This window comes from Neovison vison, chromosome 6 (assembly GCF_020171115.1).
Source record: "Neovison vison isolate M4711 chromosome 6, ASM_NN_V1, whole genome shotgun sequence".
Lineage (NCBI taxonomy): Eukaryota > Metazoa > Chordata > Mammalia > Carnivora > Mustelidae > Neogale > Neogale vison.
The window spans coordinates 2805992-2833639 of record NC_058096.1 but is presented as its reverse complement, the minus strand read 5'-3'; the positions used below and the strand labels follow the sequence as shown (position 1 = coordinate 2833639).

Here is a 27648-nt window from a genome sequence, read left to right as displayed (position 1 = left end):
GTATAGATCTAACTGTAAATTTTCAACTGATAAAGCTGGTCTGTCCATACCGTGGCGTATCATTCAGCCACAACAAGGAACGAGGTGGTGACCCATGTGCCAGCGCTGGTGAGCCTGGAAGACAGCGTGCTGAGTGCCAGAAGCTAGATGCCGAAGGGCATGTGTTGCGTAATTCCGTTAGGTGCCTAGAGCCCTGGCGAGCCTAGAGAGACAGAAAATGGGTTGTGGTGGCCGGGGGCTGGGGTTGGGGGGAAGACGGGCAGTGAATGCTGATGGCTGCAGGGTCTCTTTGCGGGCTGATGGAGGTGCCGTAGGGTGGCCCGGTGACGGCCGCGCCCTCCGTGAACAGAGGAGACTGCCTCGGCGCGTCGTGGCAGCGGATAAGCTGCAGCCCCAGAGCCGTGTCCCGACAGCGAATGCGCACCTGCGTACTCAGATACTCGTGTGCACGTGTGGGACACCCGTTTTACTGTTTCTTTCCCCCAGGCACCCGCTGTTTCCGTTATTAGCTTTGCTGTTTGAAAAATGCGAACAGTCCACGCAGGGCTCCGAAGGCACGACCTCTGCCAGCTTCGATGTGGATATCGAAAATTTTGTACGGAAGCAGGAGAAGGAAGGGAAACCCTTCTTTTGTGAAGATCCGGAAACTGACAATTTAGTAAGTAAAAGAAATGTTTCATTCTTATTCTTTATTTATTCCAAATTTAAAATCTGTTCAGTGAACTTGAAACTTGTAATCAGGACTTCAGAATGTGGTGGTGCTGAAGGAGGGAACCCGGGAGCTGATGAACTACTTCCCGTATGTGTGACCTGGGTGTGACCCCACGTCTCCCAGCCTTTCCCAGTGACCTCTGTCGGGGACTCAGAGGAGCTTGTCTGCGCCTGTGCCACCAGGGGGCTGGGGACTGAGGTCCCCACCCCCGTATCGGTGAAGTCCCTTGGGGTCGGTGTGCTTGTGTGCACCTTCTCAGGCAGCATGCCTGTGTCCCTGTCCGCTTCTGGGCTCCTCCCCAACCACGGACACACGTCCCTGTGCTCTGTCTGGAGGCTGGCCGTGAGTGGTGGCAGGTGGCTGTGTGCAGACTCGAGGCCCTCGCACACGGAGCAGGGCGGCCTGCACAGCGGGCTCCGTCGCTCCTCACTGCTCTCCCCGGCTGTGCCGCCTTGGCTGGGTGCCCTCCTCCCTGGTCGGGTGCCCCACGGCCCTTGCTGAAGGCCGGGCAGACGTGGCCAGTGTCAGCATCGCTTGTGCGGCCCTCAGGGCAGTGGAGCACCAGTAGCCTGAGTCAGGGGCGCGCTCCTTCCCCAGGCTGCCTTTAGAGCCTGCTAACCCCTAGCCCCAAACCGGGGTCAGGGCCCCCGTCCGCAGAAGAGCGTCTTTAGGAAATCTTTTCCTGAATAAATGTCCCGGGTCTGTGTGGGTTTTTAACTTCTCATCATGCATTCAACCTCTGTGCCTAACGGATTTTCCCGTGGTGCCGTCTGACCTGGAGCGGCCTCCAGGTGCCTGCCCTTTCGGGGTGAGAATCAGAAGCTCGCTCGGCCTCTGAATATGTCACACTGCACCACTGCGTGGCCACGGGGATAGCCGGAGGAGGGGACCCAGGCTCTCCTGACTGGTGTCCCCGCAGAGGGCCAAGCGGGGCTTGGCTGGTTCCTTCGGCAAGTGCACACGAGGTGTGCGACCAGCGGGAGGGGCTGGGCTTTGGGCTGTGGAGTCACAGGCACGTGGTGCTTATTGGGACAGAGCGGAGTCTGCAGCTGTGGGGCGGGTTACCCCAAAACTTAGTGACTTAATAAAGTCTCAGTAGAACTTTTAGATCTTAAATGGCTGACGTCGTGCTAGGGCCAAAGTTCTCAGGCTTCACACCGGGAGCGCCGTCTGTGAAAGGCAGAGTCGGTAAGTCGAGTTTCATTGAAAAAAAGAGCCACCTGTGCTGTGGGTGTGGATCCGTCCCCCCTGACGGAGGGACCGAGGGAGACGCAGGAGGACAGGGAGGGTGAGGGCCTTGCTCTTGTGGAACGGGGCAGTGCTGGGGCCGGGCTGAGGCTGGGCCATCTCCCGGCGCTGGGACTCACCGAGGGCGGCAGGGGGACCCTCCGTGTCCCCGCACAGCAGATGCAGCTGAGATGCCCGAGGCCCGCGGCGCTGGGGTGACTTGTCGTTCCACGTGGTTTGGACGTAATTCCCCTTCTGTCGCTGGCCCTGCAGACGGCCGTGGCTCTGCGGTGCTCAGGCTGAGCCGAGAGAGGCTGCGTGCTGAGAATTCCAACTTCCCGGGATGCTGCCGTTTTCTTGTCTGAGGGTCTTTCATTTCCTCTGCTTCTAGATGGTAAAAGCAATCCAGGTTTTGCGTATCCATCTTCTTGAGCTGGAAAAGGTTAATGAACTATGCAAAGACTTCTGCAGTCGATACATCGCTTGTCTAAAGACGAAAATGAACAGTGAAACTCTGCTGAGCGGAGAGCCCGGGAGCCCGTACTCCCCCGTCCAGTCCCAGGTATCTGTTTGGGTCCTGCTCTGCTTCGCGGTGACGGTAAGGTCCCCGGGGGCGACGGTGCCGCCTCCTGGGACCAGCAGCCCCGCCAGAGGGCCTGGGCTGTCGCGGCCTTCCCGGGGCCAGGACAGTCCTCTGGGCTTCACACGGTCGTGGACTGAGGCCTCCACCCGCTCAGCGGACCCTGGATCCCGGCTGTCTGGAGGACGGAGTACCCGTCCTCGCTTTCCTTTTTCTTTAAAATAAGGTTTTTATTATTTCTGGAAATTGTGGTAAAACACACGTGTCACAGAATGTACCGTCTTGACTGTTCGGTGACATTCAGTGTATTCACACTGTTGCTCAGTCGTTGTCACCAGCCGTCTCTGGAACTTTCCATCTTCTCAGACTGAAACACTGTCCCTGTGGAGCACTCACTCCCCACTCTTCCCTCCCCAGCTCCCGCCTTTCTACTCTCTGTGAGCCTGGTCGGTCCAGGTACCCGACGCGAGCCGATCCCACCGCATGCGTCCTCTGTGTCTGGCCCGCTTCACGGGCGTGATGTCCTCAAGGGGGGCACGTCGGAGCGCCCTTACCCGTGAGCCGTTCTGTGGCGCGTAGTGACGTCGTGTCGTGCTCACGGTTCGCACCTTCCTGACGCCTGATGGTGTCGGCCGTCCTTCCTGAGCTTGTCTGCTGTCTGTCCCTCCGGCTCACATCTTGGCCCATCTTCTGATGGGATTTTCTTAAACTGTTGACTTCTCAGCACATTCTAGATACTAGTCTTTCATGAGCTAGACGGTTTGTGAAGGTTTTCCTCCCCAGTCTGCAGCTTATCTTCTCCTCTTCTTCTCGGGGTCTTTTGCATTGTAAACATTTTAAAGTTTTTTTTTTGTTTGTTTTGTTTTGTTTTTTTTTAAAGATTTTATTTATTTATTTGACAGAGAGAGGCAGAGAGGCAGGCAGAGAGAGAGACAGGAGGAAGCAGGCTCCCCGCCGAGCAGAGAGCCCGACGCGGGACTCGATCCCAGGACCCTGAGATCATGACCCGAGCCGAAGGCAGCGGCTCAACCCACTGAGCCACCCAGGCGCCCCAACATTTTAAAGTTTGATCAAGTCCCATTTGTCAACTTTTCTTTGATGAGCTGTGCTTTTGGTGGTTAAGTCCAAGAACTCTGCCCGGCCCCAGGTCCCAAGGACTTTTCTCTAGGATTTTTTGTTTCTTTTTTTTTTTTTTTTTAAGGTTTTATTTATTTATTTGACAGAGAGAGATCACAAGTAGGCAGAGAGGCAGGCAGAGAGAGAGAGGAAGAGGAGGGAGCAGGCTCCCTGCTGAGCAGAGAGCCCGATGCGGGGCTCGATCCCAGGACCCTGAGATCATGACCTGAGCCGAAGGCAGAGGCTTAACCCACTGAGCCACCCAGGCACCCTTTTGTTTCATTTTTTGGTTTCTTTTTTTTCCTGCAAGTTTTATGTTTCACATTTAAATCCGTAAGCCTTTTGGGTTAGCTTTGGTATCAAGTGTGAGGGTCTAGGTCAAGGTTCTTGGTTCCGCCCGTGGCCGCCTAGTGCCCCAGCACCGTCTGCTCCGGTCCCTCCCTCGAAGGGCTTTTCCGACACTGGGGGCAGCCGGTCGGGTGTTTGTGTCCATCCGTCTCTGTTCTCTGTCCGGGTCCGCTGATCGGTGTGTGGACAGCAGCCAGTCGGGAAGCCGGAGCTATCTAACAAGCCTCACATGTCGGTAGACGGGTTCCTCCCACTGTAGTCTTCGTTTCCAAAGTGACTTTAGTTATTCTAGGTCATTTCCATAGAAGTTTTGGAATAATCTTGTCTGTATCAACAAAAAAGTGCTGCTGAGGTTTAGGTAGGAATCGCGTTCAGCCTGCTTATCGTTCTGGGGAGAAACGAGGTCTTTCCCCCGTCCACTCCCCCACGCACGGACCGGCGTCTCTCTCCGTTCATCCCCTCCTCTGTCGTTTATCAGGGGTGTTCTGTAGTTCCGTGCTGCAAGGCCCACACCTGTGTTTGTAGAATCACACCTATGTGTTTCTTTTCTTCTTTTTTTTTAAGCAGTTACAGGTGGTGTTATGTTTTTAACTTCAGTGTCCCTGCTAATACTGAGAAATAGTTGATTTTGTATGTTTATCCTGCAACCTTGCGGAACTCCTTTCTTAGTTCTAGGAGGCCGTGTTCACAGCTTCCTCACGATGTCTCACCTGTGCCGTGATGCCAGCCGTGGACAGGAACCGTTCTAGTTCTTTCTTCCCAAGCTGTGTGCCCATTTCCTTGTCTTTCCTTACTGCGTTGGCAGGAACCCCTGGTGCGGTCTTGAATACCATTGGTGAAAGTGAACATCCAGCCTTTTCCCCAGTCTTGGGGAAAAACACTCTGCCTTTCACTATTAATTACAGTTTTAATGGCAGATTTTTCCTGGATGCTGTCCATCCGGTTGAAGAAGTTCCTCTCTATTCCTTTTTCTTCTAAGAGTTTCTGTTACGTTGCGTTTTGTCAAATGCGTTCCCTGTGTGAATCGATAGGATTATGTGATTTTTCCTCTTTCTACTTGAAAGTACTTGATTTGTTGCATACTGAGCTGGAATAAACTCCGCCTGGGCATGGCACGAAATTCTTTTCATGTAGCCTCCTGGGTTCTGTTGGTGAGTATGCTGTCAGGCGTTTGTGTCTGCTTCAAGGGATGCTGGTCTGTGGTTTTTGTTACGGTCTCTGTCCAGGTTTGGTACCAGGATAGTAGAGCTTTATAAAGTGAACGGAAGAGTAGTATTCCCTCCTTTCCTGTTTTCTGGAAGTGACTACGTAGAATTGGTGTTACTACTTTACATGTGGGATAGAATCCTTCAGTGATAGTAGCTGGACCTGGAGATTTCTTCTATGAGTTTTGAAGTTACGAATTCGGTGTCCTTCATGGTTGTAGGGCTGCTCAGATGGCCTGCTTCACACAAGCTCGCCTCTCAGACGGCAGAGGCTCGCGAGGCAATTGGCTGCGGCCCGTCTCGCCTGCTGCCGTGTGTAGGGTGTGCGGTGCCCTCTGTGTCCTTCCTGGTCTTGATAATATGTCATCTCCCTTTGTTTTCCCCGAGTCTTGTAGACGTTATCAATCTACTGATCGTGCAGAGAACCAGCTCTGTTTTCATTGCTCTCTGGTTTTCTGTTTTCAGCTTCGTTGATTTTGTTTTGATCTTTTCCACGTCCTCCCTTCTGCTTGCTCTGGTTTCCTTTTGTTCCTCCGTGTTTCGGTTCTGGATGGTGGGAGCTTGGATTATTGATTGGGATGCAGTCACTTTTATCTAACCAAGTTGATACGGCAGCCTGCAGAGTAATGGTCTCTGCACCATCGCCACCAGCGCTGTTCAGCTGCCCAGGTACCCGGGTGCCTGCCGGGTGCCTGCCGGGTGCCGGGCCCCGTGCCCGGACGCCAGGTGCACAGCTTCCTCCCCTTGCAGCCGCCAACCCAGCCGTCACGGTGAACGGGTAGATGGGCCCGTGAGTACCCGACTTCAGATGGCTGGGATCTGGGTGCGGCGTTCACGGTCGTTTTCATGGAACCTGCTGCAGGCCAGGCCCAGACCAAGCCCTCCACAAGCAGGAACACCAGGAGGCTCGCCTCTTCGGTGATGAGTCATATGATGACAGGCTGAAACATAACCTTTTGAAAGCCAGATTGAAACCAGTATCTCAGAACCATCGTATGTGATGCCGGGGCAGCCTTGGATCTCCTGGTTTGCAGATGCGGAAGGAGGCCTTTCTGCTTTCCTCCAGCCCCTCACTGTGTGTCTCTGACCTACAGCAGATTCAAAGCGCCATCTCGGGCCCTCTCAGCCCCCAGGGAATCGTGGTGCCGGCGTCTGCGCTGCAACAGGGGAACGTCACCATGGCGACGGTGGCAGGTATGCTGGCGAGAAAGGGCCGCTCTTGCCTTGAGCGTGTGTGGAAAAGGCCTTCCTGTTAGAACGGAGAAGTGCGTCAGTATAATTTTTAATCAATGCCAGCTCCTGAAATAGCAGTGGCAACATCTAGAGCCCTTAGAATTGAATGCATCTTCCTTGTTTTAATTCCCAGTAACAAACAGTGTACGCAAGCCGTGTTTCTCTACCAAAAGATTTTGAGAAGAAAGGTTTTATTATTTATTTATTTATTTTTAAAGATTTTATTTATTTATCAGAGAGAGCGAGGGAGAGAGAGTGAGCACAGGCAGACAGAATGGCAGGCAGAGGCAGAGGGAGAAGCAGGCTCCCTGCCGAGCAAGGAGCCCGATGTGGGACTCGATCCCAGGACGCTGGGGTCATGACCTGAGCCGAAGGCAGCTGCTTAACCAACTGAGCCACCCAGGCGCCCAGAAGAAAGGTTTTATGTAGGAGTAAACGACATATAGCAAAACCCGCTCTGGTTTGCAGGTGACGTCATTGTTCCTTGGGCTCTTGGCAGCAGCTGGACAAGCTTAGGTGGTGTCGTTAATACTTGACAAACAAGAGTTCATTCTTGGTATTACTTGTATAGTGAAACCCAGAACGGGAGGGGTACGGGCTCTGCGGTTCCCTGGTGCATGTCGAACATCGCAAATACAACATCGTCGTGAGGATGGACTGGGGCGTGTAAGGAGGGGAAAAATTTACACTGAAAATCCTCGGGTGATAGTGTGCAGGGAAACCTCCGCAGGAAGATGTATGCATGTTTGATCAAAAAAGACGATAAAAAATATTTCACACCATCACTGGGTCCTTTAATACTGGTAACTGTGGGGAAAGGAGGAAATAGAGGCAGACAAAAGAAGGAATTCCAGAATCCAAGGATGCCCTTGTGCCCTGTGCGGTGGACACCTTGCCGCCTGCCCCACACTGTGCACCCCCACACCGTGCCCGTGCCCCAGAACAGTGCCCTGCCCTCCCAACCGTTCTGCCCCTCCCCCCTGCACACTGCCCTGCTCCGCTGCGCCGCACCCCTCTTTCCCCGCATGATGCCATACCTCCTGCCCAGGGCCCACACATCCCACAGTACCATGTCCTCCCTCGGTGCCCTCCCCTGCCCAGAGCCAGGCCTCACTATAGATGCCGGGACACTGTTTGTCTGGGGATGTTGTTTTAATAATTTGCAGTGACGGGTCCACCAGCAAAGTACTGATCACTTGAAATAGTTTAAAAACCGCATCAGACTGGAGGTTTTATTCCTTCCATATGCGCGTTGACTATATCGAGAATATGGTTTTAAATCCTGGAGACTTAAGAGTCTTTTAATGTCTTCCTTCTTGAGGTGGCACCGTGTACCAGCCCGTCACAGTCGTCACTCCTCAAGGCCAAGTCGTGACACAGGCGCTGTCGCCCGGCACGATCAGGATCCAGAACTCGCAGGTGCGTGTGTCATTCCCGCGGGCGGGGCTGGGGCTGAGGGGCGCCACGTGGGGCACGTGGGTCCCGGCGGGAGCTGTCCTTGGCCTGAAGACCTCAGTCTCGGCCGGCTTTCCCGTAGCCGTCTGCAGGTCACCTCGATGTCAGCGTGCTGTCTCTCGTCTGCCCTTCGTCTGTGTCATTGTAAAAAAGTCTGCAAGTCCAGAAAGTCTAAGGAAGCCAGAAAAAAGTCAGCCCTGACCCCTTTCCCTCAGCAGCCACTGTTGTCCAACTGAATGGTGGACTGCGTAGCTGTCTCTGGCTCGGGAGATTCGAGGCCGCGTGGACGGGCTCTTCCTGCCCCAGGTCGGCCGACCACAGACCCCGCAGACCATGGCCAGGCCCCCTCTCGGGACACCTGCTGGGCCAGAGCGCCGCTTCAGGCCAGTCCTGGGGGTGGCGGGGCCCTTCCTAAAAGCCCTCCCACAGCCTACGGGAAAGCCAAGCCCGGGCTGCCCCTTCCCCGCTCCCCATGGCCCAGTGGAGGCCCTGCCTGAAGAGGAGGCCGGTGGGCTTGTCCTGCCCTTGGCCACCCGCCTGGAGGGGAGCCCTGGCTTCGAGAGCTCAGGAAGGAGCTTCGCGGGCGGAAGCTGCAGGTGGACGAGCCGTTCTCTCCGTGCCTGTGCGGGAAGAGGGGCTCGGGCTTAGCACTCTGCCCGCTGCCGTCGGTCATGGGCACGCACGCACCCTCGTTTCCCACGTTTAGCGGGGTGTAAGTCAGAGGGTCGTGTTTCTCTTTCCCGCTCACATTTAGGATTACAGATTCTGCCAGTTCTTTGTCTTTGGCCTGCACAGGGGTTTCCCACAGCCTCCGGGTGGCCTGGAGGCCCAGCTCCGGAGATGCTGGTCTCCCTCGAGCAGGCAGCAGAGGCCACGGGGCCTTGGGGGTGGGGGGTGGTGCACGGGCTGGCGCTGCCAGTCCAGGGCTTACTGCCTCTCGCTGCCTGGACAGAGTTGAGCTGGGGCTGGGGGCCTTGTCATCTGGGCACACAGGGTCTCACCAGGCCCAGCCGTGGGTAGAGGAGGAGCCGGACTCCGCCGGTGTCGTCCCTCGATCCCCGGCCAACCCGCTGTCCCTGGAGCTCCCCATTCAGCACGGCGGTGAGCATGAGCGCCTCCTGGTACCAGAGGGGGCTGCTTTTAGAGAGACACTTCAGAGTGAGGTGCCTTCCTTGTGTGGCTTAAGAAGAAAGTTCTCCGGGGCGCCTGGTGGCTCAGTCAGTTAAGCCTCTGACTCTTGATTTTGGCTCAGGTCTCGGTCTCAGGGTCGTGAGATCGAGCCCCGTGTTGGGCTCTGCACTCAATGGGGGGTCTGTTTAGGATTCTCTCTCCTCCCTCCGCCCCTCCCTGCCGCGTGCTTGCTCTCTCAGATACATAAATCTGTTTTTAAGGAATAAAAAGGAGAAAGTTTTCTACTTGTCTGAATTTTTTTACAGGCGGAAAGGACTAGTTTAGCAGGGGACACAGAGCTTGTGTTTCAGTAAAACCCCTTTGGACGCGGAATATGCACATGACCCTCCCCAGCACTGCTGGGCAGACAGAGGGACACAGCTCCCCTCCCTGCGGTCCGCGGGCTGTCTCTGCCCCGGCGCTCCGGGGCTTCAGCCCACCGTGTGTCTGTCCCCTCCCCGTAACGCTCCTGCTGAGTCTGGCTTCTAGGGCGGCAGGGTCAGGAAGCGGGAGACACGAGCTACCTCAGGTTTGCAGCAGAAGCGCAGATTGCCGGGGGGCCCGGGGTGCGGGTTTCTTTGAGTACGAACTGTGTGTGGTCCGCGGGTTTTTGTTGTAGCTCTTTGGGCTGCTCTGGCTTTGTTCTTCCCTTTTTCCTTTCTTTGCAGGGGGGCTGGTTCTTACTGGGCTTCAGGTAATTGGGGAGAGTAACTGAACCAGTGACATGGTCTGTTTTAGTGTCAAAAACCATCAGGGTTGGTTTTATCGGGAAGACCGCTGTCCGTCCCGGGTCACGCTGTCACTCTGGCCAACACCGTCCACGGCAGCAGTGTGGTGGCAGTCCCTCTCGGGCCGTCCCCGGCCTGCCCTGTCCTGCACTGTGTCTGGGTGCATCCTGGGTGCACACGGGGCAGATAGTAACCCTGCCCCTCCCCCCCAGAAGAGAATTGGCCACGTGGGCCCCATTCTAACCTAGAAACTGTCAGGAGGGGCAGGGTTTGGTGTCTTCCTGGGGCATCTCTGTGGGAAGCTGTTTCTGCTTCTCAGAACAAGTTTTCGGGAGAAGAGAGGCGGCTGGGCATTTCCCTGATGCCCTCTCCCTCCCGCAGCCCACCTGGGACCCTCTCATTTGTGTGACTGTCATTTACGTGTTTTAGGTTTTTGCTATTGTTTGGCCCGAGACAAGGTTTTCTGTCTCCGTTTAACTCTTATTTTGCCCATTTTTTAAAAAAAGATTTTATTTATTTATTTGACAGAGAGAGATCACAAGTAGGCAGAGAGGCAGGCAGAGAGAGAGAGAGAGAGGGGGGGGGGAAGCAGGCTCCCCGCTGAGCAGAGAGCCCGATGCGGGACCCGATCCCAGAACCCTGGGATCATGACCTGAGCCGAAGGCAGCGGCTTAACTCACTGAGCCACCCAGGCACCCTTTTCTTTTTTTTTTAAAGAAGATTTTATTTATTTATTTGACAGAGACAGTGAGAGAGGGGACACAAGCCTGGGGAGTGGGCGAGGGAGAAGCAGACTTCCCGCTGAGCAGGGAGCCCGATGCGGGGCTAGATCCCAGGACTCCGAGATCATGACCTGAGCCAAAGGCAGATGCTTAACAACTGAGCCCCCCAGGTGCCCCTTATTGGGCTTTTTTATATCCAGTTGTGTGTCCGGCTCAGCGGGCAGCGTGCAAGAGGCTTGGAGCAGACCGCCCCCTCTCCCGCCCCGTTCCCTCCTCTCGGCCCCGGCAGCTGCTTTCCGATCCTGCGGCTTTCCTCCCGTTTCTAACTGAAAATCCTCCCTCCTAACTCACCCCTGAAGCACCTGGTTTGGATTCTCTGGCTGCGGTCGGGCCTGTGCTCCATATCCCACCCTATGACCCCCACCCCGGGCTTGCCGCCCCCGCCCCCGCCCCGCTGCGCAGCCGCACCTGTCGTCAGCACGAGCCTCACCTGGTCTCTGAGCCGAGTGTGTGGCCGAGATCGCAGGGCTTCTCTGCTTCTCGTGTTTCTGGCCCAGTCACAGCGCTTTACTGTCGCCCCTGGCCTGGCTCTCCTGGTGCCGTGGCCCACAGCTGGCTGAGCCTCGGGCGCCCTGCCGGCCGGAAGGCGCGTGGGTGTCACTTGCCCCCAGAAGCTCTAGTCCTCCTCTTGTCGGGGCGCTTCTCCGTCCAGGCTGGGCACAGGGCGTGTTCTTGAACTTCCCTTTGACGCTGCCTTGAGGAGTCCCTTCTCCTAGAGCGTCCGTCCTCTCCTTTCTCGGCTTCACCCCCTCTTGGAGAGCTCCCAGGGGAGATGCGCGTGGGAACTACGTTTTGCTGCGACGTGGTGAACCTGAAGATGACTTTATTCTGGTCTCGTACTCAACGCAGTCCGCTTACAAGTAGGGTTTCCGGATAAAATCGTAGGTGGGGCGGGGAGCACAGTGTCGGGGGCTCCAGCCACCGCGTTGCTGTGGGAGGAGGTCCCGCCGCTGCTTTCCCGTCTGCTGTGTTCTCCGCTCTCAGACGCCTCTTCTCGGAGCTACTGCCGAGCCCCGGCAGACCTCGGGTCCGTGGGTGCGGGTGGGTGGGGGTCCTCTCCCGGACGTCTCGGGGACATCCCCGCCCCCAGCCCGAGCCTGGTAGACCTTCTGAACCGAATCTCTGCATTTTGGTGTCATTTCGTATTTGTCTTCCCGTCGGCCTTCTGAGCAGGCTCCGTCTGCGTCCCCCTCCGTGCGGGCTGGGTTTCCTAGACGCCTCCATGCCCGCTGCGCTGTCTTCCAAAGTAGCCCCCATTTTGACTTCGCGGGCCGCCGAGCTGTCTTTAACGTCCGCCTTCTCTCTCCTCTGCATCTCCACGCTTACGTGGGAGCCTGCGGTTTGAGACGGTGGCCTTCTGGTGTCTGGGGACAGTTGGCTGTCCTCAGGACTGTCCCCACGAGCTGCCAGAAGCCGCTGGGTGCGTGGCCGGGGGGGTGCACCGGCTGGCCTCCGGAGGCTTCCTCTAGAGAAGGGCTCTCGGACTTCTTGCCAGCGCAGGCCTGCTTGCAAGGGCGGGGGTGGGCCGGGGTCTCCCATTCTGCGTGTAGACTCCCCTTACCCGCTTTCTGGCCTTGCCCCTCCCTCCCACTGTGCAGCTGTGCCCTGTTGTCCCTGGTCTCCTGCAGGGGCGGGTCGGTCATCTGCAGAGAAGGATGGGAAGGGTCGGGGCGGGGGCTCTCGCTACGGAAACGGACTTCCAGCCGCTTGCCTGGGTCCTTAACCCCCCCCCGCCCCCGCTTATCCTGTCCCCAGCTTTGCCGGAGCTCAGCAGGGCCAGCGGCCGTTCCACGCAGAGGCCCCGTGGCCCGCCTTCCTCACAGCCTGGTTAGCACTCGGGCCCCTTAGTGGCATCTGTGAGGCGAGTCACGCAGGCAGCTGTCATGTCCCGCTTTGAGCCCACGTTTGCTTTAATCCCGCACACAACAAGCAACACTGAGCGTGTGTGAAATTTCGCGAAGAACATCGTCTGTTCATTGAAACAAATAAGGCAGGTGAGCTGAAGTTTGGCCCCGGGGCTCTGGAGCTCCTATTCCAAGTTCATTTCCTGCTCCTCCCGCGCGCACACAAGCCTGGGGGTACTTGGTGCCGGCCGCAGTCAGGCCTTTGACAAGGAAGCACATTTCAAAAAACACTTATGCCCTTAATGATAGTCTTGATTTTCAAGATGCTTTAGATACAGCTAGTGTCTCTGCTTCCGGAAGTCATTACTGGTGTCTGTTTCCGGTCACTGTTGAGGCTTTTAAAGAGCGTATCCTTTCCAAGCTCTGCGCAGCCCGAGGATGTACAGACGATACAGTGACCGCCTCAAAACCAAGTTCCAAGCGCTCACAGCTGTGTCTGGATAGTCACGCTGAAGCTGACCTTCTTCCTTACCAAGTCCGGTTCCTATGCTTAGTTCCGAATTCATGCGTGCACAGCCGCAGAGGTGTCCCTGAGCGTCTGTGCCGAGGGCCTGGGGAGCACGGGGGCTGTTCTTCCTCGCCGGGGTCATGAGCGCTGCCGTCTGCACAGGCAGGCCGGGCGTGAGCTGTGGCGCCTGCGGCCCACGGGGCTGACCCATTGACGCCTTCTTCCGTTGGTGCAAAAGACACGCAAAAGACATGAGAAATGCTATGCGTGCTGGAATGGGCAGAATGTGCCCACACTGTCCTCGGGGCCAAGGGAGGCCGTGCCCAGGGCAGGCACGATGGCCCCTTTGCCCTGTGCCCTGTGTCCACACTGTGTGCGCATCTGTGTCTCCCCTCTGCTCAGCCCACGCGGCCGCCTTTCGCTGGCTGCCCTTTCGCCTTCCTGCCCGTTTCTACTGATCGCCTGGGATCCTCGGCTAGGGGAGTGGGTGTTGTTACGTGTTGTCACGTCTGTGACTAGAGGGCACGAGGTGAAAACACGTGGTGGGACAAGGGCCGTGGGACGCACGTGTCTGCCGGTCAGTGGCTCCGAGGCCCTCTGGGCTCCGCTCTCACCTGCTGGGTGGGGGCCGCTTCCCGGGAGACAGCGGGGTCCGTAGTGAGACTGCGGAGGGCGCCACCCCCACAGGTGAGCTCGTGGGGCCCAGCCCACCCCCTCTGAGGTCGGCACGTCGTTTATCCATAAGACCTTTGGGTATTTTGTCCATCTGAAGTCGCAAGCCACTTGTGTATGTCGTGATTTTCTGTGCTTTCTAACGTTATTTTTCCATTGTTTAAAAGCTTCAGTTGCAGTTAAACCAAGATCTGAGCATCTTGCATCAAGATGACGGCTCCTCTAAGAATAAACGGGGCGTTCTGCCGAAGCACGCCACCAACGTGATGCGATCGTGGCTCTTCCAGCACATAGGGGTAAGAGCGCAGGGACCCCGGCAGCAGCGCCCCGGGGCGCGTCCCCTCCACTTCCTCTCCGCGAAGAGCGAGCGCACTGTGCGTCGGGCCTGGCTGTCCTGGCTGACTGTCTCAGTGTTGGGGGGGACGTGGGACAGAGGAGGGTGACCACGCTCTGGGGGCTCTGCCTCAGGGACTTAGTCGGGAGGGCTCCGCTGCCGACCAGGGAGTCCTCTCCGCTCCTGCTAATCACCTCCGTGCCACGAAGGGTGACCCAGTGAGCTGAGGTTCGAGAAGTGGGCAGAGAGAAGAGGAGTTTGGGCAAAACCTGGAAAAACAGTGACATCTTAGATATTGGATTTGAGCGGAGGGTGTGGTAAGGTCAAAGACGGAGCTGTGGACAGAGGGGCCCGCACACGAGCTTGTTGAACTTGAGATGGCGTCTGGCCCCGCAGACAGACCCGGCGCACACACGTTGTGTCCGCGCAGCTGTTCGCTCCCCCGGGTGGCGACCACACCTTCTCTGCGGGGGTGTCCCGTCTTAGCGAGCACACGCTCACTCGCCCATTTACTGGGCAAGACTTGCTTCTCACGAGTTGAGACCCTCAGGCCTCATGCTGCTGCTGAACTTCAGGGATGCATGCGACCCTGAGCAGCTTGGGGGACCGCCCGGTCTGGTGACCAGGGTCAGGAAGGGCCAGGCTGGCTTTTAGGGGAGTGTGCGGTGAGACCGAGGCAGGAAAGTAGCCGCTACCTGTCATGTGCAGGCAGACAGAGGAGCCCGCAGGGGCGTGTGGGCACAGATGCAGTGGCCTTTCTGTACCCGGAGGGACGGAAGGTTGTTGGGTCCGTGGTCAAAGGAGCGAGACTGATACAAAGCGAAGGTCAAGCAAAGCTTTATTTCGTGCCAAGCATCGGGAATCAAACCGACCGGCCAGGGCCGTCTCTTGCAAAGAGGCGACCCCTCCCGGCCTCACAGACTAACTTTTATAGAGCAGAGGCCATGTGGTCGAGCCCGGCCACACACAGGTGGGCGACTGAATGACAGTTCACCCGTAGTGGCTATTTGAACTAGCCTACCACTCTGGTCAGAATTGGCGCCCAAAAGGCAGGGCCCACATTCTTGGGTGGTTAGGGAGGTGCTTTCCTGATGGGATGTCTCCACCTGGCTTGACTCAGCCTTGTTTTCTGGGCTCTGTCGCCTCCCCCTGACCTGACACGTCCTGCTATATGGGCTCTGTTATCAGGGCCTGGTCAGTTGTATTTTACTGGTTTCCCAGACTTGTTTCTGTGGAAGTTCCTCTTGGGGGGGGAGGGTTGATCTAAGTTTACTGCGTAAACAACAGAATGGCTCGCTCTGGCCAAGTAGGCCCTTACAAAGGTCAGGAGGTCCAGCGGGGACCGCCCGGCAGCCATGGGAGCCAGCTCTGTGGCCAGTGCTCACCTTCCTCCGCAGCCCCGGCCGCCTGCTGCTCCTGACTGCTGCGCTACGTCGGCAGCTCTGCCCCTTGGCCTCCCTCGCCCCCACTCCTGTCTCTGGTTGCCACCTGCTCCCTCCGCAGCCCGCCCCGCTCATCGGCAGCCCATTGCCCCGTGGCTGTCGGCAGGGAGTCCTGGTGCCCCTCCTCCGCACCCACCCCGGGGCCGGCCGGTTGCCTGAGCCCCGGGCCTCCATGTGTTCCCAGTGCCGGTCTCCGTCCTCGCCCGGACTCAGCCCCGGGCCGGCCCCGTCTCTGTCTTCTGTCTTCCTCTGTCTTCTGGGCTTCAGCCTGTGTCACGCCGACCAGCACCCCCTTCTCTCTCACTGATGCCAGGCTCCTTCCCCGAGAGATAGCAGTCGGAGGAGCCGCCGACTCCAGACGTGGAACGGGCACAGGATGTCATTGAGCAGTTTTGGGGTGGGGACAGGACCTCTCTCCCTTTCCCTGGGGGGACGGCCTTCAGGGAGCCCAGGCCAGCCCGCCTGGGGCACTAGGACCCCCCGCTCCTCTGCTCTGTCGAGCCGTCCCTGTGTGCGGGCCACGGCAGCACGGGTCTGGGAACGACAGTGCCGGCTCTGAGTGGTGCGGCCGTACCTGGACAGTTGTCCTAAAAGGAAAAGGTGTTATGGGTACAGTGGTTCAGTGACGTTCATCCTACTGGCGGGAAGACTCGGTTTGTGGTTTCGGGCCCATCTGTTTGCTGGGAAGTTACACAGCTAGTTCCCGTTGGACACGAGGGCTGGGGTGCCCGGCAGACCCAGGCAGAGGGTGGCGAATGGGACAGCAGAGTCCCCCAGCCCTGTTCCCCCGGGAGAGTGCCACCGTGTACTGTGTCTGCGCTCTAGGAGCACGGACGGTGTCCTTGAATGTTTTCATGATTCCTAAAACAATAAACTCTCCTCACAGGTTGAAGTAAAATGTTCCCTTTTTTCCCCCCTTATGAGGCATTTTCTGCCTCTTCTGGTCCTTGTTTCTTTGGAACACAGCCCTGTCGGCAGCTTCCCTGACCTGGGACGACGGTGGTTCTGCCACACGGCAGGGTTTGTCCTGCTTAGTGCGCTTGGCTTTCCTGCCCCCTTTGCTTTCACGGGCTCTTCACCGGCAGGCACGGCATTCCCATTTCCGCAGTCTCTGACCCAGGGCCCCGTGCGGTCGCCGTCTGTCCAAGGGAACAGACGCCGCTGGGGAGGCTGCTGTGGCCCGAACCGTGGTCCCTGTGGTCCTGGTCATGTGAAGCGACGGCTGCCCACGCCGAGTGTTACTCGCGGTAGCTCCTGCCCCCCGTGTCCTCCGGGGTCCCGGGCCATCTGGAATCAGGGACTCCGGGGAGGCAGGCTTTAGACCCCGTGTCCTCCGGCTTCTGCATGTGGACAGTGACCAGCCGTAGAGAAGGCGATTGTTACCGTAGATAGAAGAGATTTTTTTGGTCCTTCTGTTGGTTTTGATATGTACCTTCTGGTTTAATTCTGCTTTTTCAAGTGGAGTGTTTTCATCATACGAGGAAGAGGAATGTAACAGGTTCTCCCGCCCCATCCCTGGGCGCAGTTCTTCACGGACCCCCACGCTGACCTGGCCCCGGGCAGGTCCTGAACCGCCAGCCATGCACCCCCGTGTCCCTTTCCTCTCCCAGTGCCTGGGACAGAAGCATGTCGCCCTGTGGGTCAGGCTGGGAGCCGCCAGCCCCGCCCCTTCCCTGCGTCCCCTGCTTACCCAGCTGGAGGATGGGGACTGTGTGTGCTTTCCGGCCTCGGCTTCCTCGTCTGTACGACGGAAGTGACTGTGCGTGACGCCCGTGCTGTGGCTTGCTGGGTCCGAACGCCACCGTGTGTCTCGGTGAAGGGGCCCCTCTAGGACAGCAGGGCGTGGTGCTCGGTGGGCCCAGCACCCTCGCCTCGTCTCTGAGCCGCTCACCGGTGTCGCCGCGGCCTGCGCTGTGTCCGCCGTGTGCTCGGGCCGCGCGGGGAGACGACCTGCGACACGGCTCTAAAGCGAAATCGTAAGACTAACGAGGTTTTGGCAGAAGGTGCTATTGCTACTTACCGTTTTTCACTAATGATTATTTGTATCTTTCTGTTCTACCTAGATAAGCTCGAGGCCCTTTTAATCCCCGCGGGTCACGCTAACCCTTCTGTTTATTTCTAGCACCCCTACCCGACAGAAGATGAGAAGAAACAGATCGCTGCTCAGACGAACTTGACACTACTCCAAGTGAACAACTGGTAAGAGCCGCCCGCCCTCCGGCGCGGGGCCGGTCACCGTGATGGAAGCCTCGAGAATCCGCTAATAAGTAGTGGGATTGGTTGAAGATGGCTGAGTCCTTTTAACGGGTGGCACCGTGTCCCCAGAGTGCCGGAACCGGTGGCAGGATATTTGAGAATAGGTCAGCACACACTTGCGACTTAAACCTTTCATCCTCGCTACGGACTTTTCTCTGCAGCCTGCGCGTCCGGTTAGAGACGTGCTTCTCCGAGGGCGCCTGGCGGCTCCGTCGGCCAAGCGTCCGGCTCTTGATTTCGGCTCAGGTCGTGATCCTCGGGGTCATGAGATCGAGCCCCGCGCTGGGCTCCGCACTGGGCATGGAGCCCGCTTGAGACTCTTTCTCTCCCTTTGCCCGCCCCCAACCGCTTGCACGTGGCCACACAGTCTCCAAAAAACAGTTTCTCCATCGTGGGTCACCACTACGCCCGAGCGACGCCCGAGCCTCGCGTTCATTCAGAAACGTGATGTTTCTGGCCGTGGGCTTCCCTGGGCGGTGCCTGGCGGCGATGCGGCATCTTGACCTCTGCTGCCCCTCCCGCCCCTGCAGCTGCCCCACCTTTGTCCCTTTGTTCAACTCTGAGTCGGGGAGGCGGCCCCTCTGCTGTCCGCTGTCCGTAGGGTGGTCCCACCCACACAGCAGGACTCGGGGTCCTAGGAGGGAAATGCCCGGGATTGGTTGACTTCGCGAATAAAGTAGCCTGTTGTAATTTTGGTGTCACATGCTACGGTGGACGCTTGGACCCCGACCACGTGCGCTCCCCTGAGATCACAGCTGCTGACGTGACGGAGGGCGTTAAGGTCCAGGGTGCATTTGAGGCTGTGCGCGCATGACGTCGGTCTCTTGTTCCCACTCGGGAGCGGGAAACAGGATCGGCTAATAAAACGGGCATCCGTAAAAGGAAGCACAGACTCTACCACTTGTAAACACTGTTCTCTTTTTTTTTTTTAAAGATTTTATTTATTTATTTGATAGACAGAGAGAGATCACAAGTGGCAGAGAGGCAGGTCGAGAGAGAGGAGGAAGCAGGCTCCCCGCTGAGCAGAGAGCCTGATGTGGGGCTCGATCCCAGGACCCTGAGATCATGACCCGAGCCGAAGGCAGAGGCTTAACCCACTGAGCCACCCAGGCGCCCCGGCACTGTTCTCTTTTTAACTGTTAAAATTTAAAATTGAGGGGCGCCTGGGGGGCTCAGCCGGTTAAGCCTCTGCCTTCGGCTCAGGTCATGATCTCGGGGTCCTGGGATCGAGCCCCGCATCGGGCTCTCTGCTGAGCAGGGAGCCTGCTTGCCCCTCTCTCTCTCTGCCTGCCTCTCTGTCTGCTTGTGATCTCTGTCAAATAAACAAAATCTTTAAAACAAAATTTACATTTGAGCAAGCTCAGGCGCCTTCCAGTAGAAGTGACAGAATCTCCCAATGTACGCGGCCGTCTGGGCAGGACGAACAGGTGTGCTTCGGTCGCACTGAGTATCTGTAGCCTTGCATTTGGGCCATTGTTGGAGCCTTGGGGACCAAGAATACAGTCTTTGGATTATTTCCTATTAAATCTTTTAAACAATGTTCACACACACACACACACACACACACACAAAAAGTTTTCACCTGTGTTTTCGCTGTGATGTTTGCAGTGGCCCAGTGCCTTCTATTCCCTGGTGCGTCTCCGACGCTGCCCATCTCGGTTTAGTCCTAAGGACGGTCGGCTGATTGCAGCTGGATGTTAGAGTCCCTTCTCCCGACAGCCCGATGCCTTTTGTTGCTGGTCAGCCTTCTTCTTTGCCTCATCTGTTAACTTCCTCGAGCTCCCTAACTTACTGCTCTGTCACATTACCAGAATTGTCTGATCCGGAAGGTTTGACACCCGCTTTTAAGGTTGTTTTTTTTTTTTTTTTTAAAGATTTTATTTATTTATTTGACAGACAGAGATCACAAGTAGGCAGAGAGGCAGGCAGAGAGAGAGAGAAACAGGCTCCCCGCGGAGCAGATAGCCCAATGTGGGGCTCGATCCCAGGACCCCAGGATCATGACCTGAGCCAAAGGCAGAGGCCTTACCCCACTGAGCCCCCCCAGGCGCCCCTGCTTTTAAGTTTTACATTAATAACAGTTTACTAGCATGATTAGCGTAAAGTTTCTAAAACCTTTTCATCTTTGTAGCTACTTTTACTTCGTGTGACTTTGTTTCCTTTGACGTTTAAAAAAATCCCACACTGGGCTGACCTTGAGCACCCCGTCAGCTTGTGCCCCTGCCACCTGGCGGTTCTGAGTGAGGAGGCTGGAGAGGCGGATGCTGAGAGGCGGCAGCGGGCTTCCCTCCGCAGACAGTGGGGGGGTCAGCGCCAAGCTGGGGGCTGCCAGGGCTCCCCTGTGACGACCGCTGACCCCCTTGCTTGTGCTCCAGGGACCAGATCACCGCCTGCGGCTGCGGCTTCTGTCCCCTCTTTTCCACTGGAGAATGTTGCAAATGCTAGGATTTTAGGTTTAAGTCATCTGTGCACCCGGCGTCAGGCTCACTCTCGGTGGAGACACTGAGTGACGCGCTCTAACTGGGCCATCCAAGAGCCCTGTGAGTGTCCCTATGTTCATGTGGCCTGGGAGCAGGTGCGCCCTAGTTCTGCTTTGCATCTGGGCGCCTGGAGAGCGGGGTGTGGCGGCAGACCAGCGCAGAGCCCGTCTCCATGGAGCTTGTATTTCTCTGACACCCAAACACGAATCCTCGCCCTCATGAGGGCCCCCTGCTGGGGGTGAGCAGGCTTGGCCCCAGTGAGAGGTGACCCCCCTCCTTGCCATACTCCTAGAGGAGGAACTGCCCCTAGGCTTGGCAGGTGCAGCTGTGTCCTCCTCCGAGTGTGCAGTTGGAACAGCCGCCGGCTTCTGGAGGGCAGGGGTGGTTGTCCAGGCAGACTTTCCAGGCACATACTTAAAGTCAGTGAAGCATGTTCCCGCGTGGGACTGTGCGCTCCTGCTACTCTGCTTGTGTGGGATCTGGTTCCCGCTTTGGGCTGCTGGGTCCCGTCTGGGGTCCCCGGGGGCGCTGTCACAGCACCCGCACAGCTGAGGGATTTCAGACAGGGGCCCCTCCATAACTGGCCTGTTCCTTGGGGTGTCGAGGGCCCACTCTGGCCCTAAAGCCACCCCCATGGAGGTGACCAGGAATGGACGGAGCACCGTCTGCCCCAGGAGGGGCGGGACTGTGGGGTCCTGCTCTGGGTGGTCCAGGACGTGCTCAGCGGGAGGGCTGAGTGACGGCTAGTGACGGCTTCCCTGTGTTGCCCTCCACGCCCAGGTTCATCAACGCCAGAAGACGGATTCTTCAGCCCATGCTGGATTCTAGCTGTTCAGAAACTCCAAAAACTAAGAAGAAAACTGCTCAGAACAGACCGGTCCAGAGGTTTTGGCCCGACTCCATTGCCTCCGGAGCCGCGCAGCCGCCCCCCAGCGAGCTGGCCATGTCTGAAGGTGGGCCACGGGGTGCTGGGGGCAGGGCGAGGGGGCGGGGCGGGGCGGGGCAGGGGCGGAGCCCTGAGCTCCAGCTGTGGACAGCTGCGGTGTTGACCTTATCCGCAGAGCCCCGTGACAGAGGCCTGGAGTCCCAATTGTGTTCTGTTCCTCTTTCCCCTCTGTGTGTTTCTCTTCCCTCCGGCTTCAGTGCGCAGCAGGGAGCTGTCCCCGCCTCATCACCTGCCGTTCTGCCTTTTTTTCTTTTCTTAACCGTCGGGTAGCCCCCGCGGCCCTGGTCCTGCTGTCCCTGGTCCCCGTCAGACCCGTCCCTCTCCCTGCCTGATCTGTGTTTACCAGGCAGCTTTATGTTGGCGACAGTTCTCCAACGTTTGGCTCGTTTGGGTCTGCGTGTCCTTCCGTGTGTATAACGGGCTTATTAGCTCATTCCTACTTTCTCGGGCGTATTTCCCTCAGCCGCATACTGTTGCTACCTCGGGAAACTTGGGGGCCCAAATACCTGCTCTGTCGCCCCTCCCCCACCCCTTCAGGGACCACCGTGGTCCATCTGTCCTTACTGGTGCGCTTTCCTGCGTTTGGGATTCTGTTTCTTGTTTCCACCGTCTCGACGGCTCCCGCGTCTGTCTTTGGGCGTCACTGAGCTCGTCTTCTGTGGCTGACCTGCCACCAGGCCCACCGTGGTGCGTTTTGGGGAGACATTGTCCTGCTCATCTCCAGAAGTTCCAGAGAAGTCTTTTCTGCCTCTCGTGGCTCTGCTTCCTAGAACACAGTCCCAGGAACTGTTGTGATGCCCTCCGCTGCCTCTAACATCTTTGTCCTGCGCTTTCCGTTGGCTGACTTTTGTCCTCACTGAGGGTCGTCTCCCTGCCGGCGGGTGCCTGGGAACCTTGGACTGACGCCAGGCCCTGTGAGCATTGCCTGGCTGGGGGCGGGGCTTTCCCACGGCCGGGAGTCCTCCTGAGCCACGTCCTACCACGGACGCTACTTGGGACGGTCTTTGTGACTGGTCCTCGTTTGGTGACCCAGGGGCGCTCAGTCCTGGGCTGACTGCGCAAACCAAGGCAAGACTTTCGATTGCCCCCCTTCTCCGGGCCCCCACTCCCCCGTGCATTCAGCTCTCAGAGGCCTGGACAGCGTCCTTGAGTCTTCTCAGATGCTTCTCTCCTGGGGCTTGACTGTGTCCCGCATGCGTGTGCGGACCCATCCTCCGCCCAATGTACGCGGGGCTCCCACAGCCGAGCTGGCCAGAGGGCTGGGCTGGGCTCTCCCCGCTGTGCTGTAAACCAGGCTTGACTTTGTTTCCCGGTTGTGGTGCGTGCATTTACAGCTGGGCCTTCACGGTTTGGGTTTTGATACACAGTGGTCTTCAATTTTTATTTAAATAATTTGTGTTTTCAGGTTCTGTTTTCTCTTTTAATCCAAGAATTAGTTAGTGATTTTCCCTCCGTCCTGGCCCCCGATCTTCTCCAGAAACCGTCCTCATTACCAGTTTCTGTCTGAACTCCCAGGGCGCCCCTGACACGACCCACTGTGCGGAGACCACTGGGCATGAGTGAAGCTCTTTAAAAGGGTTTCCCCGATTCTGACCTGCGGACGCGGTCTCTTCCTGCTGTCCCCCCGTCACTATGTCTGGAGGCTTTTCCAGGCGAGCGCACGAGGCCCCCGTGTGTGCAGTGATGCAGGGCACCTCGCGGTCCTGCAGCTTCTGTCCCTCGGCTGCTAGGCCGGAAGGCGCACGGGGACGGGCGTGTTAGAGGGCTCGTGGCCTCTTCTGTTCTCCTCGTGAAACTGCTTTCCGCCCCGTGCCCCTGTGTTCTTGTCGTCCTGACCCGAGGCCTCGCCTAGACCAGGAGCGTTCAGAGCGTGTTAGCGAAGGAAGGGCCGAGGCGGATCCTAGAGGCCGTTTCCCAACCCCTGTGGAGCGCCCCAGAACCGGAGGTCACATAAGCAAGCAGCGCCCCGCCGCGTGACGGAGCGTCTCCCTGCGCGGAGCTGATTTTCCCCTCCTGCCGCAGGAGCCGTCGTGACCATCACCGCGCCCGTGAGCATGAACGTGGACAGCCTCCAGTCCCTGTCCTCGGACGGCGCCACCCTGGCGGTGCAGCAGGTCATGATGGCGGAGCAGAGCGAGGATGAGTCTGTGGACAGCACGGGGGACAGTGGGGCCGCGCTGGCCCCCGCCCACATCAGCGGCCTCGTCCTGGAGAACAGCGACTCCCTGCAGTAGGCGCCCGCGCGGCCCAGAACCGTGGGGGGCCGGCCTGACTTCTTCCAGTTTGCACGGCAAACCTTTTACACAGTTTTATTCTAATATGTTTTATATGTAGATAGAGAAGAGTGCACTTTTGTATTTCATAGTACGCTTCAAGAGCATCTTTGCTGGTGCAGCGACTTCTTTCGAGCGTGCGTGCGTGTGTGTGTGTGTGCGTGCGTGTGCGTGTGGGTTTTTAAGGAAATTCTTTAAAGGTTTAACGCTAAGAATGTGATGAGTGGCAAACACCCCTGTGAGCCCCGAATTAGAGTAAGGAATAGTGCTGCCATTTTCTAAACAATTACGCAGTTTTAACTTAGTTCTGTGGTTGAAGCAGGTCTCAGTGGGCTGATCTCTTTGTGCGGCCCACAGATTCGAAAGAAGCTTCTGCGTCTTAAAGCGGCCGGTGCCAGGCGGACGCCGCACGGCGGCAAAGTGGGCGTGGCTCCGCGGTGGGCCCTCTGAGCACACGTAGGTTCTCGCACATTCCGTGAGCCTGTTTCATTTGCTATAGATGAAAAAGAAACTCCTATTTTTACCTTGCTGGAATTATTGGATAAAAACCTATTTTTATAAATTCGTTATGAATTGGATGACTATATTGAGGATAAAATTTCTAGAGGAGAAACAATACATGCTTACTACTTCAATTTGGAATGTTGTGAACTGACCAGATTTCGTGAACCTGCCCAAAGTTAGCTAGCATTCCATGGTTCTCTGCCGTCCCAGGCTGGTGGTTCGTATTTACGACTATGGAGGAAGCAGCTGTTGAATGGAATTTGGGTACCTGCGAATTTCAGTTGCTGCGTGAATGCTCACCTCACATCTCACTCTCGATCCGGACATAGACCCAAGGGATTGGTAAACAGGGCTAGTGAGTCAGGTGACGCGGCGGCCAGCGACCAGAGAACAGCCACTGCCTGTGTTTCTGTCTGACCGCAGTTAAACGGTTACTGGCCCAGCTAGCTGTGTGTTGCTCTAGGACGTTTTCGTCCGCCGCGTGTTACACGTAGAATGTTCATCGCAAACTAATACAAAACGTCCTCTACCCGCTGCCTCCGAGTGAGGGCCCATAAGCCACGCTGGCTCTGTTACGTAATTAACATCTCCCCGAAGTGACACGGGGACCCAGACTGGCGCGACAGCGTGACGGCAGACTCTCCCGCCATTGGGCCCCGTGTCCGTTTTCCCTCCTTGTCCGTTGTTGCTGCCCTGCCCCTCGGGCTTGCGCACACGAGATTCGGAATAATTGCAGGACTTCCGTTTCCGGGGGACAAGACAAACCGGAAGAGGAGACTGGGTTTTGTTTCCTTTGTTTTCATGTAGTTGCAAGTGGGGCTCTTTCTCAGAGCAAAACCAAGCCGCCTTGTCTCGTGAAGTCGTTACATGGTCTGACACGGGACGCCCGCGGTCCGTGTGGCCGAACGGGAGTTCATGGCCGGGAAAGTCGCCCGTTCTCGAGGTTCCACGGCGGTAGGTGGCTGCAGGCCGCGCTGACACTGAGGGACATTCGGAGAGAGGGCAGGTTTTGTTCTGCAACTGACTTCTTCCCCCCAAAGTTATTGATTAAAGTTAATCACGGAAGAGCATTTCCTAGATAACTTAGAAGACAGTTAGACATACTTGGAGATTTCTCTTAAAAATATTTCAGGAGCTTTAGAGGAGAAACACAACTGTTGACTCTTGGCAAGAGAATCACATCTGTAAGCAGCGGCTACATTCCTTATTTATAAATGGTTCGTAATGTTTGCAGCAAGTCTACCCCAGTTTAAAAGATGATTTTAACTTGACCTGAAGTCTGGTATTGTTGGACTTCTTGAAGCGAGGACCTGTGGAGGCCAGCCGGCTTCCTGCAGCCGCAGGTCCCTGGGCCTCCGAGCCGCCCTGCTCCTTGGGTGAGCGCAGACGTGCTCCCGGTGCAGACTCCCAGGGGTCACCGTCTCCCCCCCCCGCGCAGGGACTCCCAGGGGTCACCGTCTCCCTCCCTGCCCAGGGATCCTGCAAGCCCGGTCCAGGGCTCCCGTGCAGAGTCCCACCCCCCACTGGCCTGAGGCCTCGGGGCCCAGTGATGCCGTGCGCTCCCTCTGGCTGAGCCTGGGGTTCTCGGGCTCTCCGTTCTCACTGGGCTCCGAGCACTGGGATGGGCCGTTCAGAGAGCGGCACGGAGGGTGGCCGAGGTTCCCGCAGAATTCCCGGGATGCGTAGGCGCCCATGCATGGCTGGGCACATGGCAAAGCCGACTGGGGTCAGAGAGCCGCCACCCAGGGCACTGTCTGTCCGTCTGCATTGTAGAAACCTCCATCCCCAGCCCTCCGGCATTCCAGAGCAGCTGTGCAAAGGGGACGCCATCGAACGTTCCTTTTTGGTGAGCAGATGCGATTCTGACCTTCCGCTAGAAGGTGCCTTGGATGCGTTCTGAGGCTCAGAGGAAGCCGGCCGTCCCCTCCGGGCCGCGGCTGAGCAGGGAGCCCGCCAGGCTGGGCCGCTGCCCGCCCACTCCGCCCGCCGTGCCCCGACTGCCGCCAGCCCGGGGAGGATGCTGAGTGAGGGGGGCGGCCTGGGGGGCCTTCCCTGCGGGGCGAGCGGCCAGGGCTTGCCTTCTAGACACCCTCGAGCACACCCAGTCGGAGGGAGAAGGCCGTCTCTGGCCAGTAGTGACAGAAGTGACTCCACGGTCTGCCTTCGTTTTCGTTACGTTCGGTCTATGAACTGACAATCTTTAAAATGTGAATACTGTAACAATATGTTTTCTGGGATTGTTGTCTTTCAAAGGGATTTTTGTGAAGCATTTGATTTATCAAAGCAAAAAAAAATTAAAAATAGAAACACGCTTTATGGATGTTTTATTTTCTAAAAGCTGATGTCACCACAAGCTGCTTTTCCATTTTAAGTGGAACGTGGACATCGTTGACAGGTTTTGCTGGTGACGTGGGGGTCGTGGGGGTTGTGGGGGTCGTGGTGAGCCCTGCGCTTTGTCCAAGAATGAGGCTGGACGGCCCGGACGCAGCGGTCCGCCTGCGTTTTCAGGCGTCCTCCCTTAAGTTCTGTTACGGGGGTAAAAAAATTGCAAACTTTTTGATTGTTTTTTATTGTAGTTTATCAGAAACCTAATTATTTTGGTAGGAATAAGGAAAGATTCACCAGCGAAGGGCCGCCTTCCACAGGCGAGTGGTGAGAGGGCCCAGCGTCGTTCCGGACGCGTCGAAGAGCAACCGTAAAACTGCGTCAGAGAACGTTTTCTCTGTAGCCCAGGGCGCGCGGACTCCCCCAGGCTGCTCACGCTTCGAGGCCAAAGCAAGCAGACGCGCGTGTCTTTAAAGAGCACCCGAAACGGTACGTGTCGCAGGCAACGAGAACCGGCTGTGAGACGCAGTGTTCCGGGAAACGACGGAAAACGGAGCGTCTGTGCCGCCCCTGCAGCTCCACGAGGTCGGAAGTCTAACCAGGTGAGACCTCGGCCCAGTCTCTGACCCCCTCTAGGCTTCAGGTGCTTTGTTTGTAAAAGGAAGAAATTGGGAGTATAAGGTTTATTCTAGCACAGAAATAGTATTTATAACGAATCCAGTGCTGCCCATCTATCTAGAGAGAGAAGTCAGTCAGTCGTGCTCTAGCAAATCCTGGAGAGAAGAAACACGCCTGGATAGTTTTCCATTTTGTGACACCGGGCAGGGGTCAGAAGTCATGTCTACTCCGCTTAGCCCCAGTGCTGTGCTTAGAGACGCTCTTCAACGAAATTCTTAACACAGAGGATTTTTGCCTTTTACAGTGAGACCCTCTTATCTTCACAAGACCTAAGGTCTCGGTGCCCTTTTTCAGCTAAAATTTGCAAAGCTGCAGAGCTGTGGCCTCTAAGCCCACGTGACGAGGAGGTGAATGCTGGGCTTGGACGCGGGCTCCGGCTGGCTTGCCGGCCGTCCACTGTCCCCAGCACCCTGGCCCTGAACCAGGTCCTGCCTCCTCCCCGCGGCGGCTCTTCCAGCTCTGGAAAGGGCTACTTCGTCTGGCTTAATTGAATAATTTAGTATTTTACGCACAAATAATATTTAGAAGGCATTATGTTGCACAGATGTTTCCATTTCTTATGTTGTGACTTAAGTGAACCCAAAAGTTCAACCTGCAGAAGCCAGTTTGGTTTTCCTGTAGACGAGGGAGTCCTTCACTGCAGTGGTTTGACAAGGAACCGTTTAAGGAGGTCGAGGGCTTCAGTTGTTTAGGCTTTTTTTTAGAAAACAGGTTACAGAAAGAAAGAGGTATATTTTAAAATTTGTTGCTTTCTGTTAACTCGATTTTCTCTAGTAGTAACCCAGTAGTAACTACTCACTGCTAGGAGTGACTAGTGAAGCCCATAAGCG

The 27648-nt window shown here is 56.9% G+C and overlaps 1 protein-coding gene across 8 annotated transcripts in view; it reads left to right on the top strand.

Annotated features, from left to right (window-relative positions):
- PKNOX1 (PBX/knotted 1 homeobox 1) overlaps nt 1–26129 on the top strand; it is a 64023-nt gene extending 37894 nt beyond the window's left edge. For 7 of the 8 annotated variants that reach the window (XM_044250857.1, XM_044250863.1, XM_044250859.1 and 4 more), the window contains exons 5-12: nt 487–658; nt 2331–2501; nt 6283–6382; nt 7743–7840; nt 13748–13876; nt 17479–17555; nt 20873–21045; nt 23061–26129. In XM_044250857.1, the coding sequence (XP_044106792.1) occupies nt 487–658; nt 2331–2501; nt 6283–6382; nt 7743–7840; nt 13748–13876; nt 17479–17555; nt 20873–21045; nt 23061–23272 (1132 nt within the window). In that variant the 3' untranslated portion in view covers nt 23273–26129. The remainder of the gene's footprint in view (nt 1–486; nt 659–2330; nt 2502–6282; nt 6383–7742; nt 7841–13747; nt 13877–17478; nt 17556–20872; nt 21046–23060) is intronic. The other variant, XM_044250865.1, reaches the window with a different exon arrangement.
- Nucleotides 26130–27648: the final 1519 nt, after the last annotated feature.